The 18,737-nt window shown below is 57.3% G+C and overlaps 1 protein-coding gene across 4 annotated transcripts; it reads right to left on the bottom strand.

Annotated features, from left to right (window-relative positions):
* Positions 1–1,189: 1,189 nt before the first annotated feature.
* Positions 1,190–18,133, bottom strand: Sun2 (Sad1 and UNC84 domain containing 2). 4 transcript variants are annotated; one of them, XM_058574329.1, is made up of 18 exons: positions 18,025–18,133; positions 15,253–15,408; positions 14,260–14,450; positions 13,970–14,107; positions 13,151–13,246; positions 12,798–12,891; positions 11,772–11,842; positions 9,989–10,116; positions 7,706–7,960; positions 7,057–7,134; positions 6,613–6,656; positions 6,052–6,217; positions 5,499–5,720; positions 5,142–5,223; positions 4,701–4,816; positions 4,432–4,599; positions 4,002–4,094; positions 1,190–2,528 (listed from the first exon to the last, which is right to left on the bottom strand). In XM_058574329.1, exons 2-18 carry the CDS (start codon positions 15,372–15,374, stop codon positions 2,415–2,417), a joined length of 2,178 nt encoding a protein of 725 aa, XP_058430312.1. In that variant the 5' UTR covers positions 15,375–15,408; positions 18,025–18,133; the 3' UTR covers positions 1,190–2,414. The 4 variants fall into 4 exon arrangements, with proteins under 4 accessions (XP_058430312.1, XP_046285124.1, XP_058430311.1 ...); XM_046429168.2 differs by having other exon boundaries at positions 5,142–5,226; XM_058574328.1 differs by having other exon boundaries at positions 12,798–12,903.
* Between the last annotated feature and the right edge of the window lie 604 nt (positions 18,134–18,737).

The raw sequence follows: 18,737 nt of genomic DNA on the forward strand, positions 1-18,737 counted from the left end.
GGTGTCTGCTGAGTGGCCAGGACTGCCAGGTGGGTTCACATGCACATGGCTGTGGACATAACACGGCTACCATCTCTGAGGTCGGCATTGTTAGCTCTGGTTTCCTAGTTGAGGAAACAAGCTGGTGGGGGTGGGCACGGTGGATGTTGAGCACGGCCTGCACCAGCGACTGCCCTGCGGCTCTCCCCACTGGCTGCCTGGCTTGTCCTTGGGCTCTTGCCATCTCTGTGTGTTGCTGTTTTCCATCAGCTTTGCTGGCTCTGGCCTGGTGCCGCCTTTTTTTTTTTTTTTTTTAAAGAGAGAGAATTTTTTTTAAATATTTATTTATTAGTTTTTGGCGGACACAACATCTTTCTTTATATGTGGTGCTGAGGATCGAACCCGGGCCGCACGCATGCCAGGCGAGCGCATGCCAGGCGAGTGCGCTACCGCTTGAGCCACATCCCCAGCGCCCCTGGTGCCTTCTAGGGCCGGGCAGGGCTGTAGCCATGGCCAAACTTCCTTTTTTTTTTTTAACCTCTTTGCCCCTATAAGCAGCGGTGGATGCCAAAGCCATTCTGTGTGCTCAGGAGCTCTAGCTATGACCCTGGCCCCTGCCTCCACTCAGGAGGGTGGCTCTGGTCCCCAGTCCCACACCTGCCATCAAGGAGTTAACTGAATTCAGTGTTTACTGTCATTGACAGGTCTCTTCAGGTCTTAGCCTTCCCATGTGTCCCTTTGTAGTTGATGAAGAATAAACTTGTTGATCCTTTGATCTCAAATCAGTGGCCTGACCCTTCTGTACTTGAGCAGGAATCTGTGGGATCTTTACCAGGAGCAAGGTCCTAGGATGGCATGTGGATGGAGAGGGCTAGATGACTACTTTGTAGATGGGTCCACCTGCTCACTGACACCCTAGAGGTGAAGCAGCAGGAGCCTATCCCAGTGGGACAGACAGGAAAGGCCTCTTCTGCATGGAGTATTAGTGACAGCTCCTAAAGCCATTTTTTTTTTTTTTTCCTCCTGACAGCCCTTGAGCCCAGAAACACTGGAGAGGATCTTGCCTTGTGTCCCAACCCCGTCATGACTGGGTTTTGACCAAATGCCCTGGGTTTCCAGATTTCAGGAGTAAGCCTTTGGGGACACTGATGTGACTAAGAATTCATTGCCCCATTTCCCCAAGAGCAGCTGCCAGAGAAGAGCCATGCTCTGCTGATCCTGGCATCCTTTTATTTATTTATTTTTGCATAGCCATAAATTAGAATCTGAAGATAAAAAATTAAAAACCAACAGTGCAGCATCTGTGACAGGAGAGCGCAGAACGAGACTTGGTTGTCTCGGGGCAGGGGCAGGGCTGTGCAGGGGCCACTACTTCATCGTCACCTGAGCCTCAGAGCCAAGTCAGGTCCTGCCCCCTCCCCACAGGCCAGGACCAAGCCCCGCTGAGAACCACCCAGTGCCCCACAGAACGGGGCTAAGAATCAAGCCCTTAGCTTTGAAGTTAAAAAAACAGACCTTGAAAAATATATACATTATACAGCAGGGCCGTGGGTCTAAAGCCCCTCTCCTCATTGCAGACAGCCCTCCTCCCACCTGACACCCTGAATGGCACTGTTGGGTCATATGGCACTGTCACGGTCATTACCACTGGACAAGGAGGTCTCCTGTCCCCTCCCTCCTAGGTAACCCCAAATGCTAATGACCCCAAAGGCAGACCTAGGCCCCTGCAGCTGGAGAATGTGGGAAGCTTGCTCTGGGACACAGGCGGGCCCTAGCAGGAATGGGGGGCAGAGCAGGCTTTGCCCTGGCATCAGGAGAGAAAAAGCCGAGGTTGCCCCCAGCACAGGGGACTCCAACAGGTTGGCATAGGCAGCAGCCTTAAGAGGTGCACAGGAGCAGTCCCCGCCAGGGTATAAGAAGCCCCGTGGCCCACCTCTACCCAGGATAAAACAGGCCTCTGAAGAAGCCCCTTGGGATCCCCGCGGGCCAATCCGTGACACTAGCCTCGCGGGCAGAGCACAGCAGTTGGATATTGAGCAACCTCCTCCCCCGGTCAGGTGGGGCCCACCATCGCTTCCCACCTGCTTTACCCCCACCAGGAGCTCTCTGGGTGGTGGCCCTGCCTCCTGCCTCCCCACCCCCCTGGTATGCTATGTATTCCCCATGGTGCCAGCCCAGTCTGGAGAAGGAAGGGTGCTGGAAGCACTGGAACCTGCTGGCCACTGTGGGCTGCCCGCTGCTTGACAAAACCCTGCACATTCTTTCTCATCACCCCAGGGCCAGGGCTCTTCTTTCTTGCTCCTGGAAGTCAGAGCGCTGATCAAGCTTGTGGGGTTGGAGGTGGGGTGCTGCACACGCACTCCTAGAGTAGGGGTGCATGTGGGAGGGGCAAGCCTCCCAGATGGCTGGCAGCAGGCATGAGAAGCTTCACAGGGCTAGTGAGCAGGCTCCCCGTGCACCCGGAAGCGGTAGATGCAGGTGTACTCGGGATGGCCCCAGTTGGTAAGGATCCGCAGCTCCACCACCTGGTATGTGGCCATTTTAGTAGCCTGGGTAGAGAAGAAGGGTTGATGGTGTCAGAGAGTCCGTTGAGACCTCACTGACAGAGGTAGGTGGGGGACATGATCATCCTTAGGACCAGAGACCCCTCCTCTCCCCTGAGTCTCTGGCTTCTTATGTGCCTGTCTTCAGCCTCCTAGCACAGAGTTTGCAGCCCAAGGGCCAAGGGCCCTCTGGGACACCAATATTCTACACTGGCCATCAACTGACCCATGTGAGCTGCACTAAGCCCTGCCCTCAGACCACATATAAGTGGTCTTGGTGCTGAGGAACAGCACAGTTCAGTCAAGAGCTGGTCGAGTTCTTCTGCAGTTGCTTTGTTACTTTATCAGCAGCTAGAGCTCCCCTTGTGGAGGCCCTGGTGCATGATGGTGTGGGCCTCAAGTGCCCGTCAGCCTGTCCTTTGTGCTTCAAAGCCACAATGTTTGAGGCAGCATTTGCAGCATATCTCGCCTGCCTGATGCCACAGGTGTAGTGCCTTCTGTCCATCCTCTCCCCTGGCCTCTCCCGTACCCTGAGAAACCCAGCCCCTGCAAAGACCCCATCATCATCCCCAAACTGATGACAACCATCTTACATCTAGTCCTTCAACAGCAACTGGGAAAACAGTAGGCAAACCCACTCCCCGCTCTGCATTAGCCCCTCTGGGTACCAGCTCCTAGACCCTTAATGCTGGTAACCTGTAAATTGTCCCCTGCTCTGCCTCTGCCCCCTGTTCTCCCCCAGCCTGAGCTCTGAGGCCTTCCCACTGCCTCATCCTCACCCCCACACCCTGTGCAGACCTGATCAGTTCTGGCATGTTCCCCACCACCACTTCCTGAATTAGATCCCTGGCTCCAGGCTGGCCTTCCTTGGAGTCACTATTTAGACCTTAACAAAAATGCACATCATACTGTTACCTACAGCAATGCCGTCCTCACCCACCCCCTGGCCCTGAGGGCCTCTCTGAGGCCATTCCTCCTGCCTCTTACCCCTCTCTCCCCTCTCACAATCCCTCACCCACCTAATTCTTCACTTTTCTTGAATTCACTGGATGGTGTGTTTGAACTCGGGTCCCTGGGGCCCATCAGCCCTAAGAAATCAGACTGCTGGGGTGGAGGCTGGAGTCTGTTCCTAAGGGTCCTAGGAGATCTGATGCCCACTTGAGTTTAAGACACAGGTCCTGTCTGAGCCTAGCTGGCCATGCCCTGCTCTCTCCTAGAATGCCCTTCAGTTGTCTTTCCTGGCAACCCAATCTTTCTTTCATAAACTTGCCTCATTAGTGCCCCGTTTCAGGAAGCTTCCCTGACGTGCCCTTCCAGAGGGGACACTCCCCTATGCCATCTACAAAGTTGGACTTCTCCACTTCTGCTGCCTGATCTGAGGAGGGCAGAACAGGGACTGCATCTCTCTCTGAACCCTGTGCCTGGCAGAGTAAGTGCCAGGGAGACATCTGCTGCACCCACTAGTTCATGGGTCTGTACCTGGAAGTAGAAGGTCTGAATGGGCTCCCCATCCTGGTCATAGGTGAACGTGCCCAGAAGCGTCCCCTCCTGCTGCAGATCTTCATCAAACCCCTGCAAGAGGGTGACAGGATGGAGGGGAGAGGCAGGGAGTGAGAGTGTGACTCCCTCCCACTCTGCAGGTCAGACAGGATCCCCCAGGAGCTGCAAGGGGTCTGGGCACTGGAAATGGCTACCACAGGACTTCTCTGTAACCAGTGATGATCACTTAATAGCACATGCCGTGGTTTCTTCCCCTAGCCTGAGATGACTGGGACTGACGTGCCGTCCCTGGCTCCACTTCTTCCAAGTCCACTCCCTTCCTCCCAGCCAGTGACCCCAGCTGGAATCTCGGCAGATACCCACAGGACACTCCTACAACCCTTCCAGCCCCACACTGGTTGATACTCACGAAGACGGCAAAGTCCTTGGGGGCACTGGAGATGGTGCTATTGGGTGACAGTGCCTTGGGTACATGCTCTAAGGTAACAGCTGTGGGGCGGATGCGTGCAGAGAGGCGGACCACGGCAAAGCCCTGGGGCCCCTGGAAGGCCCAGCAGTTACCGGGGTGCACATCTGGCTGGAGTGGAGAGAAGATAAATCAGAATGAGGCCCCAAGTCCAATTTGGCTGACTGGAGAAGGGGGCCACATCCCAACGTGCCCTGAGCCCTGTTGCCTACCTGAAGAATGACACGGGGTGATTGGGAGTGGTACCACAGGGGGATGCCGAAGAGGCTGAGGAGGGCTGTCTTGGTCTCATAGGTCTCGGAGCATCGGGTGCTGATGACACTGGCCCCTGAAACAGAAAAGAAGGACAAGGTGGGTGTCTGCAGGGGAAGACCCAGACGACCAGCTCAGGCTGCCAGCCACAGGAGCCCTGGCATGAAGGCTGCAGCCGCCAGGAGAGGCTGCCACTGCCTGTCTCCTCACTGAGGACAGGGAAGGTGCCCAGACCCAGGGAGCAGCTGAGATACCACCCCTCCGATGCCTGGGTACCTCCTGCTTCCCTGAGCCATCCCTGCCTTGGTGAAGAGTCTGTGTTGGTGACATGTGCTGATTTGGGGCCCAGCTATTGTGGGTGGGGACCATGACAAGGCACGTGGAGGAGGTGGCGCACACACCTCCTGATTCCAGGGCGTAGTCCACCATCCCAATGCGGTCCTCGCTGTAGCGCTGCAGGGCCTGCTTCACAATCCGGTGCACCTGCTAAAGCACGGCCCAGGACACGGTCACCATGGGAAGGAGATGAGCCTGCCCCGTCCTGTTGCCATAGTGGACTGACCCTCTAGGCTTGTGCCATGCTGGCACCCAGGCAGGTATGGGTGCCACCTCCACCCACCTCCACTGGGCCCAAGGCAAATGTCAGAGCTTCCTCATGCCACTTATGTCCTGGAAGTGAGGAGCTGGGGTCTGAGACCTCCCAGTCCTCCAGCTCCCAGTGAGAACAGCAGCGTGTCTGTGGGGTGCCTGCTCCTCACCTCCTCTGTGACCCCGACCACGCCTTCCTTCTGCAGCGTCAGTCCCAGGGAGGCCACGGCTTCCCGGGCCGACTTGCCCTGCATCTCCGCCATGTGGGAGAGGATCTTGCTCTCCAGCTCCCGCAGCTGAGCTTGCATCTCCTCTCTTTGGAGGAGGCCAGCGCGGGTGCCTCCACCTCGGAGAAGGAACTGACTGACCCAGGCAGGGAACTGAGATTCCACCTAGGGACAAAACATGGTGTTACTAAGAGGCTTGCAGGAGTAGCAGAGGCTGCTGTGGCAAAGCCAGGCCAGGCGGGGTGGTAGTTAGCTGGGGAGCAGGGCTGGGCGGGAGGGAGGCCCTTGGAGGAAAGGCTGATGAACCACAATCCCTGGGCATCCAGGAGAAGCAGGCACTCCTGCCAGGCAGGCCCAGGCCTGTGCCGAGTCCAGCTCTGCAGTGGTACCCTGGAGATAACAGGCCGGGGCAGGAGGCTCCTGCTGTGCAGACCCCAGGGCAGATGGACTCAGAGCAAAGGGTGCTTGGCAGGGCCCTCAGATGGTTCCAACTCACGTCGTCGCGAGCAGCCTGAATCTTCTGGGGCAGCAGGCCCACTTCATCTGCCACAACGCTCTGCTTCAGGGACAGAGCTGCCAGCTCCTGCCTCAGGCTGGCTAACTGGGCCTCCAGCCGCCCCAGCTCCTTCATCGCCTTCTCCTGGAAGGCCTCCTGGGTCATCCTAGTCCCAGAGAGAGGAAGAAAGAGGAACCCTTGGTTGGCTTCTGTCATACAGTGGTGCCCACTAAGCAGGGCCTGCTCTTAGAGAGTGACTTGTAGGACACAGCCCAGAAGCCAGAGGGTGGCATCCCTGTCCCAGAGCTAATTCAGATCTGATCCCATGACCCGCTCTGGTGCAGCCTCTCGCCTCACCAACTGTGGACGGTGGGCTGTGAGGCGGTGGCCTGCACGAGGCAGAAATGACGCTGGCTACAGGCAGCCCACACACCTGGGTCCTGCTGCAGAGGCACCTCCCACCATGAGCAGCCCCTACTAAGCACCGCCCCTCAGACAGGCTGCACACAGGGGTCCTGACCTGGGGCTGGGCGGGAGGGGAGCAGATGGCTGGGACTTTACCTTTGCCACTCTGACCTCAGCTGCAGGATGTGAGCCTCCGACTCCTGAGGGACACAAGAAACAGCGAGCTCATAGAGGAGCGACGCCTCCACTGGGCACCTACTTGACCACATCTCTGCCCCAGGGTTCCTCACAGCAAAGGTCAAACTGGCCACTTGGCCAGAGTCCTGAGAGTCTCGCCCCACATCTGATGCACCCTCCTATTTCCACGTCCCCATTCCCTCGGCATGGGCACAACCAGGGACAGCCGTCGTGGTCCTGAGCGTGCTCCCCGTGGAGGGGTGAGTTCCGCTCACACAGGGAAGGCAGGAGACCTCGTGCTTCCCACGCACACCCAGCAGTGTCCCTGCAAGGACCAGGGGTCCCAAGTGTCTCTCAGATCAAGAAGAGTTGTGGAACTGGGTCAGGACCCCAGCAGAGGCCCACATGCCCCGGCCCACCAACCTGGGAGGCCTGGACAATCTTCTTGAAGAGGTCTTCCGAGTCTTGGTGATGTTCTGCCCTCAGAGTGACCAGTTCTTCCTGTCAGACACGAGGGGAGGACTGAAGATTTGACAGCAGCGCTGGAGGGGCGCTTGCCACTAGGAGGTGTTCTAACCGGGATCCGAACCAGGGCTCTGGTTCCCGGGCTTCGGCTCTTGGCCATAGGCCACCGTGCTTCTCTGAAACAGGCAAGAGTCCCGCCTGATCTCTATGGCACACCACGCCTGTGGCGTCAGGCACCAGGCCACGCTCCACATCACACCCCTCACAGCTTGGGGGAAGAGAAGACAGCATCTGCATTTTTCTCTTTAAAGCAATATTTTAAAATATGTTTTGCTGTCCTGGGAATGGAATCCGGGGCGCCCCCTCACTGAGCTACACCCCCAGCCTTTTGAACTATTTACTTTGAGACAGGGTCTCCTGAGGGGCTGGTGCTCCAGGTGCCTCCACCAGGACAGGTTCTATTTGTGACTGAGGCTTAGACAGAGAAGCTGCCAAGTGGCAGAGCTGGCTGACCCTATCAGTGCTCATTCTCTCACCCTGCAGGGTCCCCTCCACCCCAAACGCCCACGGTCCCGAGTTCCCACCCTTGGGCAGCTCTGCTCCCCACCTGGAGGAGAGTGGCGGTATCCCTGCGGATGTCCTCCTTCAGGGCGGCCTCTCGGCGGCTCACCAGCCCCTCCAGGAGTGCCAGGGTGTCCTCATGGCTCAGGCCACTGCTGCCCCCCTGGCCAGTGGTACCCTGCCGCAGCTCCAGGCGCTCCAGCCTTATGGCCTCCTTCTGCCAGTTGGAGGAAAACTCAGCAGCAAGAGCTTCCAGGCGCCGCTCCAGGGAGTGCACCTGGGACAGGATGCGCTGCTCTGCCTGGTGGGCAGGGCAGGAACAGAGGTGAGGGACCCAGGAGCTCCCCACAAGGACACTTCATGCACACGCCACTGTGAGCCAGCAGAGAGGGAAGAGAGCCCCAGGAAGACTGTGACTAAGCTCAGGCTGGGACTGTGGCTGGGGTACATGCCAGGGAGAGGCAGGTGTTCCCAGATAGGAAGGCGGGGGTCCCCAGGGCGGGCCCCAGGGAGAGCTGCAAGAATCAGAGCCCAAGGACGTGCAGGGGGGCAGGGGAGGGGACTGGAGAATAGGGTTGGTCCAAATAAAGGATGGGAAGCTGTAGTAGGTGTCAGTGTGGGTGGGGTGGCCTGAGTGACCTGCTGGGCCCACTGCCCTGTCCCCTCCGCCAGGCAGGAGTGTAGGTGGGAGAGATGAGCACTGAAAGCTCCAGCCACAGCGGTGCTCAGCTCCACCCCTTCCCTAGCTACTAGGGAGGGAGCCCTTGCCTTCTCCTCTTTAGCTGGGTGCCCCACTGGGAAGCTGAAGGCGGAGTAATGGTCATTTGGACCAGAGGGTGGCATTTGATAGTATGTCACAAATTTTGAGAATATTGTTGACAAAACAAAATCTTTGCAAGAGAGATTATGAAATGCAATCTGTCAAACATCAGTTAAATGGCAAGAGGCTCACAGACGGGTGGAAGGGCTTCTGAGTTTTAGAAGTTCCATCTCACATAGCAGCGTGTTCACGGGCCTCAAAAAACCAATAAAAGCAGAGCTCTCCCCGCCTGCCCCGCCTTGGCCGCCCTGTCCGGCCCCATCTGCTGTCTTTATTCAAATATAAGCAAAGGTGAAGCTGTGTTCAAGCTTCACTTCCCCTTTTTGCAGAAAAGGTTATCTTTGATAATTAAAAAGGAAGTCATAGATGACAGAATATGTCATCATTTTATAAATTAATAAATTATGTTGAGGAAAGCAGTGTTCATGGATATATATGATTAAAATGTGATATAAAATAAAGTCAGCGAGGTGTAAGCAAAGTTTAAGTAACTACAGTGGGGATCGTGTTGTTTTGTTTTGGTACTAGAGACTGAACCCGCAGCTCAACTACTGAGCTACTTCTCAGCCCTTTTCATTTTGGAACAGGGTCTCACTGAGTTGCCCAGGCTGGCCTTAAACTTGGAATCCTGGGGCTGGGGGTGTAGCTCAGTTGGTAGAGTGTTTGCCTCACTTGCACAAGGCCCTGGGTTCAATCCCCAGAATCACATTAAAAAAAAAAACAAAAAACTTGGGATCCTCCTGCCTCAGCCTCCTATCACTGGGACTGTGGGCAGGCGCCATAGCAACCAATGGGGACAGAGAATCCTAAGCAACCCACGCTCACACCATGTTCTGGCTGCACATCCTCCTGTCCCCGTTGACTGACTGCAGACTCCTTGAGGGCACAGCCTGGGCCTGTCCATCTTCATACACTGGCAATTATAAAACTGGCAACAAACCCTCGCTTCTCCCGGGGCCTGCCCTCTACAGCGCACCCTGCCGCTTCTCCCTCGAGAGGTCTTCCTCTTCTGTCTCCTTGAATCTGGACTATCCCTAAGCTCTGCATCACCAAAAGAATGGAAGTGACAGTGTGTGGCCTCCGGCAGGTCCCTGCAGTCTGGCCAGCATCCTTGGAACCCTGCCCAGCTACTGAGAGAGCAAGCCTGGGACATCCAGCAAGGTGACCAAAGTGCAGCAGGATGGCCTTCCCCGCAAGGGCCAAGGCCAGCCAGTCGCCAGTCGCCGTTGCACACCAGTCTGCTGCCGCTCCTTTGAGCGGGCAACAAGGTGGCATTGTATTGAAAAGGAATAAGGCAGGTAGCAATTTGCTGGTCACTTTTCCTTCTGTTTTCTGTCCTTAGGCTGCAACTACATTTTGGACACTTTTGAGTCATACTGGTGTGCAGGCCACCCCACCCTAACACCTGTGCCCCAGACAGCAGGGAAAGGGGGGTCAGAACACAGAGGGGCGTGGGGCAAGGTCAAGTGCAGAGGCAGGTGGGGGAGGTCTGCGCAGCCCTGCACTCACCTGGAACTGTGGGGAAGAGCCTCTGGAGTCCCACACCTCAGGCTGCCTCCTGCTGTCCTTCGCTGCCCACCAGGAAACCACAGCGGGGTGGAACGTCTGCAGCCCGTAGGGGTAGAAATACCAAGCACCTGGCACAGGGTGAAGACAGTCACTCAGGCTGGGGCCAGCAGCAAGAGGCGGCCTCACCTTGGGCATGGTGACCTGTGTTACTCGAGGGAGCTCTGCTAGAGGCCGCACTTCTTCCTCGAGCCTCAGCATGAGGCTCATCCTCATCTTCGCAGCCTCCTCAGAGGTCCTTCATCTATTCTGTCGATGGCAAAACTCAAAATGGCTCTGGCCAGTTAGGGAGAATCCAGGGTAGAACCTGACAGTGGTTCTGGGTCTGGCCCAACAGCCTCATCACCCAGGAGCCTTCAAACACCCAGCACCTGCTGCCCCCTCCAGGGGGCGTTAGCTGGCTTTCAGGGCCCGGTGAGGGTATGTTTGAGAAGCTCCCCAGGTAACCGGGCTGTCAGGCTGGGCACCACGACACTAGGAGGACAGGAGGCATCAGCTGCTCGCACAGCTGCAGCCACAGAAACACCTGCTGACTTTGGGGGTGGCCTCTCTGTGACGTGTTGACTCCTGAGTAGTGGGGGCTGTGAGCCTGGGTGGGGAGTGTGAGCCTGAAGAAGTCAGTGGCTGAGAAGTCTCCGTCCTGGTCACTCCACCCTGGCAGCTCAATCATCAGCTGTGAGCAGCTGAGAGGAAGCACATGACCTCTGGGCTTGAAGTCCCAGGTGGACATGTGTCACTCAGACATGCGCCCCTCTCCACCTGCATCTCCACATGACAGGGAGATGGTGTCTGGGGAAAGGTTCTCCAGGTAAAGTGGTATGCGATTACCAAGGACCATGGTTATTTTTAGGGTAATGCCCAGGCCCCACTGGGTATGCACAAGCTGTTCTTGCAACAGGAAGCAAAGAGAAAACATGGTGGGAAAATGTTCTGCCTGATATTAATAAAAAAAAATACAAGTTGAATAGATGCTAAGCCTATCAAACCAACTCTAAAAAATATTTAGAAGTTTACACAGTCATTAAGAGTGAGTCTCGGGCTGGGGCTGGGGCTCAGTGGTGGAGAGCTCGCCTCAGTGGAGGGCGCTGGGTTCGATCCTCAGCACCACATAAGAATAAAGGTGTTGTGTCCATCTACAACTAAAAAAAAGTGAGTCTCAGACCACATAGGTAAGTCCCGTGAAATCAGGAAACTCGGGTAAAATTGCCCACACAAAATGAAACGTGAATGGGACAGTCCCGCGGCCAAGACTGGAACCTGCAGAGTCCCAGGTAAGTGACCAGGTGGCTACACCACAGTGTACTGCTTTGTTCTTACCTTCAGGACAGCTAAAGCCCTAGCCTGGTCTTGTGAGATGGGTCTGCTTGCACGGCTCTGTCCTGCCCCAGACAGGAGGAGAAGTGACTGCTAATAATAAAAGCCCCGAGCTCCTGCTGCACCCAGCACAGCTGTCCTGGGTGTGTTCTGCCAAGGGCGATGTTCTCAAGGCACCCTGAACAGCCATGTGGCTGTCCCAATTTAGCGCAAGATCAGTAGACTGGGCCTCTTCCCTTTGCCTGGGACACCCCACGAAGGGGCAGCACGGGTCAGTGGAGGACATGGTGGAGGCCAGGCGAGAAGGGTCTCAGGCCCAGAGCTCTGCCCAGTCCCTGCCTGTCACACTGGCCGCTAGCCCAGCATCTGCCATGCTCTGCCCCGCCCCCTGGCACTTCCCACCCTGACTCACCATAGGTCAGGCCTGTCAGGAGCAGCAGCAGCAGCAGGAACCAGAGGAAAGTCCTCAGGGAGGAGAAGCGCCTGGGCGGTGGGCAGGCAGACGGAGGGAAGCATGAGGAGCGGGCCTCCGACCCCCAGACAGCCCCGGAGGCTTTCTGAACCCTGAACTAGGGTTGAGGTGAGCAACCTGTGAGCTTCTCATGGGGTCAGGGTCAGACTGGACACCAGCCTTATCCACTGGTCATGAAGTGATGAGGACAATTTTGACTCTAGGAATCTTATGGAGGTTACCGACAATAAATAGTGTGGGCTCAGAGACATCTATAAACATTTTTGTAAAGAGAGACCCTGTAAGCAAGCAAATATAGAAAATAATATGTAACTCCCTATACACAAATATTTTCTTCTAGAACAAGGAACCTTTATTGGTAACATGCACCAGTCCTTGGCCCTCTTCCTGGCATTGCTGGTTGCCTGCCCTGACCTGATCATGGACAGAAGGATCCTGATTCTGGTCCAATTTTCTTTCCTCTGCCAAGGGAAACAAGTTCCCAAACCGTGGTCCTGCTGGTCTGGGAACTTGAGGGAGGACTCACAGCATCCTCAGGCACCATCTCTTTGTGGCTTCTGAACACAAGCAGGCAAACCTGTCTGGACTGTCAGAGGCCCCAAAGGGAAGCTGGACTATCTGGGAACCTCACGGCTGAGTTAGCGCCTCAAGGCATCACCAGCACAAGCCTTCTCAGAGACTCACTCGTGCATCTAACAAATACATCAGAAGCGGCTGGAGGGGTGGCACTTAGTAGGACGTGTCCAGGATACAAGAATCTGTGGTTTACAGTTTTGTCCCGAAGGAACAAAACCTGCCTCTGCGCACCACCCATTTCTGGCAGTCCTGGGCTCTGGGGGGCACTTCCTGCTCCCAGATGAAAGCTACAGGTAAACTGGGGGATCGCCACGCCCAGGTTAAGATGGGGCATTGCTCCTTCAGTCCCAGGGCGTTCTGATTCACTGTCAAGGCTGGAGACTCGCTCACCTGGTTAAAACGAAGACATCGAGGAGGGACGCAGCTGTCGTCAGGCGGTACCAGGTGGTGCCAACCCACCAGTAGAGAAGTCCAAAGATCCGGCCTGAAAAAGCAGCTATGGAGCCTAAGACTTGAGGCCGTGTGCGGCACTTCACCCTTTCTGTCTGTGGTCCCCTTCTGCCCCCGCACCCCATACTAGTGCACCCTCTTCTGCTTTGCTGCTGCTCCACACCCCCTGTCCCCGGGTCTTTTGGCCCCCAGTAACTATCCTAGAATGACCTGTCTCTGTCAGGCCTGGTGCCCAGCATGAAGTCACTGCCGTGGAGAGCAGGAGGCACTGAGCACACTCAGCCGGCACCCACCTGGAAAAGTGACCACTGTCCAGACAAAGGAGCCGGCCTGAGAGATAGCACTCCTCAACCGAGACCCCGAACTATGCTGGTCTGTGTCCGAGTAGCCTGCAGGGGAGCACGGGAGGAAACCAGCTCAGCCCCTGGGCACTGCGCTTAACCACTGAGCCACATCCCCAGCCCTCTTTAAATATTTTATTTAGAGACAGAATCTTGCTAAGTAAGTTGCTCAGGGCCTTGCTAAATTGCTGAGGCTGGCTTTAAACTCATAATTCTCTGGCCTCAGCCTCCTGAGCTGCTGGGATTACAGGAATGCACCATCTTGCCCAGCTCCTGGGCCCTTTTAAGAGCCTCCTCTGGGGATATGGAGCCTGACCATCTACTTGAGCCATCTCCTTCACATCCCCAGAGCGGCACACGGGCCTGCTCACGGTAGGTGGGGAAATGCTTGTGGGCGGAGTGGCATGGGAGGCTTCTGACATTTCTCTCCCACCAGAGCTTTCTGATTGGCGGCCTCTCCTCACCCACAATCCCTCACTCTGTTGTTCAGAACTAGACAAAAGGGACCACTCGTGCATCTAACAAATATTATGTGAAGTACCCACTATGTGCAGGGCTCACACTGAACTGCTGAAACGGGCAAAACACAGAGCCATTGGCCTTGGGTTGCTCACACACCAGTGGGGGTGGGACAAAGTGCATGGCCCAATGCATGAGGGGCCACCCCAGACAGGTTCAGGGAGTGCTGGGCGCAGGAGGGATGCCCCATACCACACCCTCTCGTGCTGTCAGGGTGTCCCCTGCCCAGCTTCCCTTGGAGGCCCCACCTACCCACAAAATCGTCCTCAGAGGAGTAGCCGGAGGAGGAGCCCAGGAAGTCCTCAGAGACCTTGCTCTCTGCCAGCCCGTTGACTTGGCTGCTCTCGGTGCCTCCGGTGCCTCTCCTCCTCCTCACCCTCAGGTCCCCACCTGGCCAGGGAGGAATGGGCTCTTCTAGGCCTTGCAGTGCCTTAGCGCGTTGGGCTGCGCAGAGGGTGCTTCAACAAGCATGTCCCATGAGGGGACACTAGGGGGGAGCTGGGAGGAAGCAAAGCCCCAGGAGGAAGGTTTGGGACACTCACTCCAGTAGGGCTCACTGTGCAGGTGGTCGTCAAGGAGGGCGCTCCTGGCCAGGGAGGCCGCCCGGGGGCTGCCGATGTAGGACTCCCGGACCACAGACTCGCTGTAGTAGGAGGTGTGGGTGTCAGAGGAGGGGCCCAGCTGTGGTGCTGGGGACAGGCGCTTCATGTTGCTGGATTTCCTCTTCACGGTCCTGGGGACAGCCACGAGGGGAAAGCAGGGAGCAGGGTGGTGAGCCCAGCCAGAACTCCAGACGAAGCCACAGCCCTGGCGCCTCCTCTCCCCAGGGTCAGCCTTGTTCCGGGGCAGCCGACTCATGCGGGTGTTATCTTTTCCTTCCGTCTTTGTCACCTGGTTTTTTTGGCAGTGGGGGCTAGAACCTGGGCCTACATGTTGGGCAGGCACTCTACCACGGAGCCACCACACCCCCAACCCTAGGTACTGTCTTTGCTCCTGTTAGCTCTAAATTTCACAGGAGACAGGCAAGTGCATCAGTGAGAATGGAGCCAGATCTCTAACTTCAAAGTCAAAGTTCTTTCCCGAGCTTCTTAATGCAACAGCCCGCCCCAAACCTGACAGGCCCAGCCTGGCCTCCTAGAGCAGCCCAGAGCCTCGGGGCCTACGACCGTAAGGGGCAGGACGAGGCAGGCAGTCACTGCTCCTGAGTTGCCAGGCAGCTGCTGAGGCCCTGCAGGTGGTGAGACGCGTGGGTGTGGGTGTGAGAAGGATGGCCAGCCTGCCACACCCTTCCAGGGTGGAGGGGTGCTGTGAGCCCTGCCTGCACTTTTGGGGTTTCCGGCCTGGCTTATGCTTGAAGCTGCCTCTCCCCACTTCCTGTTACTAGCCAGCGGGGGAGCAGCACCTCTCACATGGGTGGAGAGGGCAGAACCCCTGACCTCACATGGGCATCTGCCACCCTGAAGGTTGCAGCAGGAAGAGCCGCCTGCTCTGGGGGCCGTGCCCTGGACAGGGCCGTGCAGCCCCTTGCGCCCTACCTGAGAGGACCGTCCCTAAACAGGGCACTCCGGCTCCCTGCCACCGAGCTCCCTCCACTGCTGCTGCTGCCATCGTCATCGCCCTGGGAGTAGCGAGTGAGGCGCTGGCTTCGTCGGGACATGGCGAGGGGGGATGTGCCTGTCCCTTGAAGAAGTCTTGGGAAAGAAAGGATGGCACGTGAGGCTCAGGGCTGTCCCTGAGGGAGGAGAAACAGGCACTGCCTCACCACGAAGGACAGAGCCTCCTGTATTCAGGCGAAGGTCCTGCAGTGTGGCCAAGACACAGTGGTCACTGTGCCCTGCCTTGGGGCTCCCTGGGCCGTCCTGGGGCCTCCACCATAACTTCCACAGGGCTTTATGCCTTTATGCGGTTTGCCTTGATCCTCCTTGACACTTGGCAGCACACAGCCAGAACTGGGCCTCCTCAGCCTCCGACATGCAGCAGAGAACTTGGCACAGGGCAGGCACCAGCCAGGTGCTGGGGCTCCCTGGTGCTTCCAGCCTAGCTGCCCACAGCACTGTCCTCTCCCTAGAGCGGGTCTGGCTTCAGGCTCACTGATTCCCTCCAGAGGGGGCTCCCCCTTAGCCACACTATTGAGTCCCTGGTCATTCCTGACTCCAAAAAGCCCACTCCAGTAGAGCCTCCCACATTGCGACTGCTCACATTCCACCTCTCCAGGCATGACATGCCCCTCTTCCTGATGTGACTCGATAAGATTTTTTGAAAAATGCCTCCTTGGCACCAGTCTCCCTTTGTGATCCCACAAGGGAGGTGGGTATCATCACTCCCACCTATCAAGGGGGGAACCTGGGACGCTAAGATGATGGGTAACTTGCCCCAGTCACCCAGCTTACAAGTGACAGAGAAGATCTGAGCTCAGACCTGACAGGTCATAGGGCCTGGGTCTTTCTACTCCACCAAAAAGTTTGCAGGTTGTTTTAAGAATGTGTTGGGTCTTCCAACTAGAATCTTCTATAGCCCCACATACACTCAGAACAGGCTGTAAACTGCATGATTACCCAACAAATATTCAAACTAACGACACAGGAGGAAGTGGCACCACAGGATGGCATTACATTCAGTCCCAGTTTTCGGGCCATGTGAGGCTGAAAGCAAGGCTCAGAAGCTGATAATGAGGACAAAAGAGGTCAAAGTGGCAAGGCTGGCCAGAGGGCATTCCACCACATGAGCAAGATTAAGGCTCTCAGCTCTGGACACCCAGATTCCAAATCTTGGATTACTGAAGTGAGGAGTTCCAACATAGCCTCTTGGCAGGCAGGACTACAAAGTAACTGTTAATATCCCAAACCCATTGGAGAGCTCATGGTACTTGTGACATTTATCACTTCTGATGTTCCTGGTTCACACCAAAATCACTAGTTCTCTGGGCCACATGGTGGGCATACACTAACACACCCCAACTCTGACTATGTAAACCAGAAGATCAGGTCTGTCCAGTTAGGACCTCCTCTTTTGAAAAATAAGCAGCTTTCTGTCTGGGCTAATGGGCATCTTCCCAGATGGGATGCCCATCTGGCACCATCCCTGGCTTTGGCTGGTGTTGGTAAAGTAACCAACTGGTAGTAGCCAAAGCAGGAAGCTGGCCTGGGTCCTGGGCTGTATTCCACTCCTTATAAGGTAGTTCCACCCCACACTGCCCTCCCCCACCTGACAGCTCACAGGGGCTCCTCCTCTTAACCCCTGCTCTGCTGCAGGGTGAAGCCTCCAGCTCAGGGGCAGACACAAAGCCACATGTTTATACAGTACCCAGACTCTGCTTGGCAAGAATCTTCACATTCTGACTGTCAGGCAAGGGGCACGCTAAAAGCTAAAAACTGCAAGCCTTTCCTGCCATCACAGAACACTCTACCCTTCAGTTTGGATTTCATAAGATAGAAAAGGTCAAGACCCCATCCTCCCAAAGGAGAGGTGAGCCTCTAGGAGTCCAAATCTTTTACATATCAAGACTCCCCTCATATACAACCAGTTAAGAAACCCTCAAATAAAACTCCATTCCACACTTCCGAGCAGAATTACATTCTTTTCTCAGTTCTGCCCCCATCACAAATGTAAAAGGCAAAATCCATCCGATCTTGAGATTTAACCTAGATCTGGGACATCTTGCACCTGACGTTTTCACTCCTCTTCTTATTCACACTCCATTTCCACTGGGACGTGCAAGGCGCTCCGGGCGCTCACTGTCCTCTCCCTTCACGCCCCACACGCCCAACCCGCATCAGGGAAGAAGGTGGGCTTACTGAAGTCACACCCCGCCCCGCCCCCGCCCCCGCCCCCCACACTGGCTGTTTTGTTTTGTTTTTGTTTTAGAACTGAGCACTACCGGCCTCCTTCCTATTCCCAGAGTTCTGACAGGCGTCACTGGCCGGGAACTGCCAGTCCCTGGACCTGGCCTCTCTGGCACTGCCCTGGGCCGGTTTGGGGCAGCCGGGTCTCTGCTCTCCTCCTCCCGGGAGGCTGCGCAGGGAAGTCCCGCCCGGAGACACCGCCCTCCCGGCTGACCAGTGGGGCGGCCAGCCCTGGGGGCGGGGGCCGGCGGGGCAGGATGAGTCAGGTCGCTGGCCTTGGCTCCAGGCCGGCCCTGCCCGACCAGCCCAGGGGCGTGCGCCCGGCGGGGTTGGAGCCTGGCCCAGCTCGGCCCCGAGAGGAAGAAGCAGGCCTGGCAGCTCTGCCCGGGCGGGAGCGACCCGACCGTGGCTCGGCGGTCAGCCCTGCCCAGGGCCGAGGGGAGGCGGACCCACCACCCTGGTTACCTGCTGCCGCGGTTGCTCCGTACCGGGCCGCGGGCGTCCGAGGCCCGTCGCGCCGCCCGGGCGCGCCCCTTTCCTGCGTCGGGATCTCGCGGGCGGCGCCCCGCCCAGGTCCGACACAGCGGCGGGGCCCGGGGCTTCGGCGGGCGCGGAGCAGTGTCGCGGGACCGGACGGTGACGGGCGGGCGAGCGAACAATGCGGCTGGCGGAGGCCCGCGCTGCGCGAGTGGGGCCAGGCGGCGCGCGCGTGGCCGAGTGTGTATGTGTGCGCCCGTCAGTCAACGCTGACAGGCCGAAGCTCATTGGCCAGACTCCGCCGGCCGTCTCCGCCCACCGTCACCACCCATTGGCCTGTTTGAACACAAAGGCCCCGGCTCGCCCCGCCCTCCGCGTGGGCCGGGCCGCTCTGCGCGCTCAGCCCCCCAGTTCGCGCGTGGGAGGCACCGGCAGGTGCAAACCAGGCCTCAGGAGACCGCGGCGGGAGCCCGCTCCGGGGCTGGGGCTCACCCGGGTGTCTGTGGAAGGAAGTCGCGGTCTGGTGGCCTAGAATGCCAAAGATCGCCCCTTGTGCGCCTCACTCCACGAACACCTCCCTGTCTGCGGTGCCAGGGACGTTAGGTTTGGGGAGGCACAGGCCCGGGAAGATGGCCCGCGGGAATGGTGGGGGCTGAAGACCCTGGCTCCGGGCCCGCCCTGGGAGCTGGCGCTGTTAGCTC

This window comes from Marmota monax, unplaced genomic scaffold, assembly GCF_021218885.2.
Source record: "Marmota monax isolate L192 unplaced genomic scaffold, Marmota_monax_Labrador192_F-V1.1 WCK01_AAM20220418_F8-fsc00051, whole genome shotgun sequence".
Lineage (NCBI taxonomy): Eukaryota > Metazoa > Chordata > Mammalia > Rodentia > Sciuridae > Marmota > Marmota monax.

Excerpts from the sequence above, each read along its gene's own strand:
- Sun2 (XM_046429167.2), bottom strand. The coding sequence starts at position 15,374 with ATGTCCCGACGAAGCCAGCGCCTCACTCGCTACTCCCAGGGCGATGAC. Across the intron at positions 6,218-6,612 it reads CTGAGGTCAGAGTGGCAAAG|GATGACCCAGGAGGCCTTCC; the intron begins GTAAAGTCCCAG and ends CTCTGGGACTAG. Across the intron at positions 4,817-5,141 it reads CTACGCCCTGGAATCAGGAG|GGGCCAGTGTCATCAGCACC; the intron begins GTGTGTGCGCCA and ends TTTCTGTTTCAG.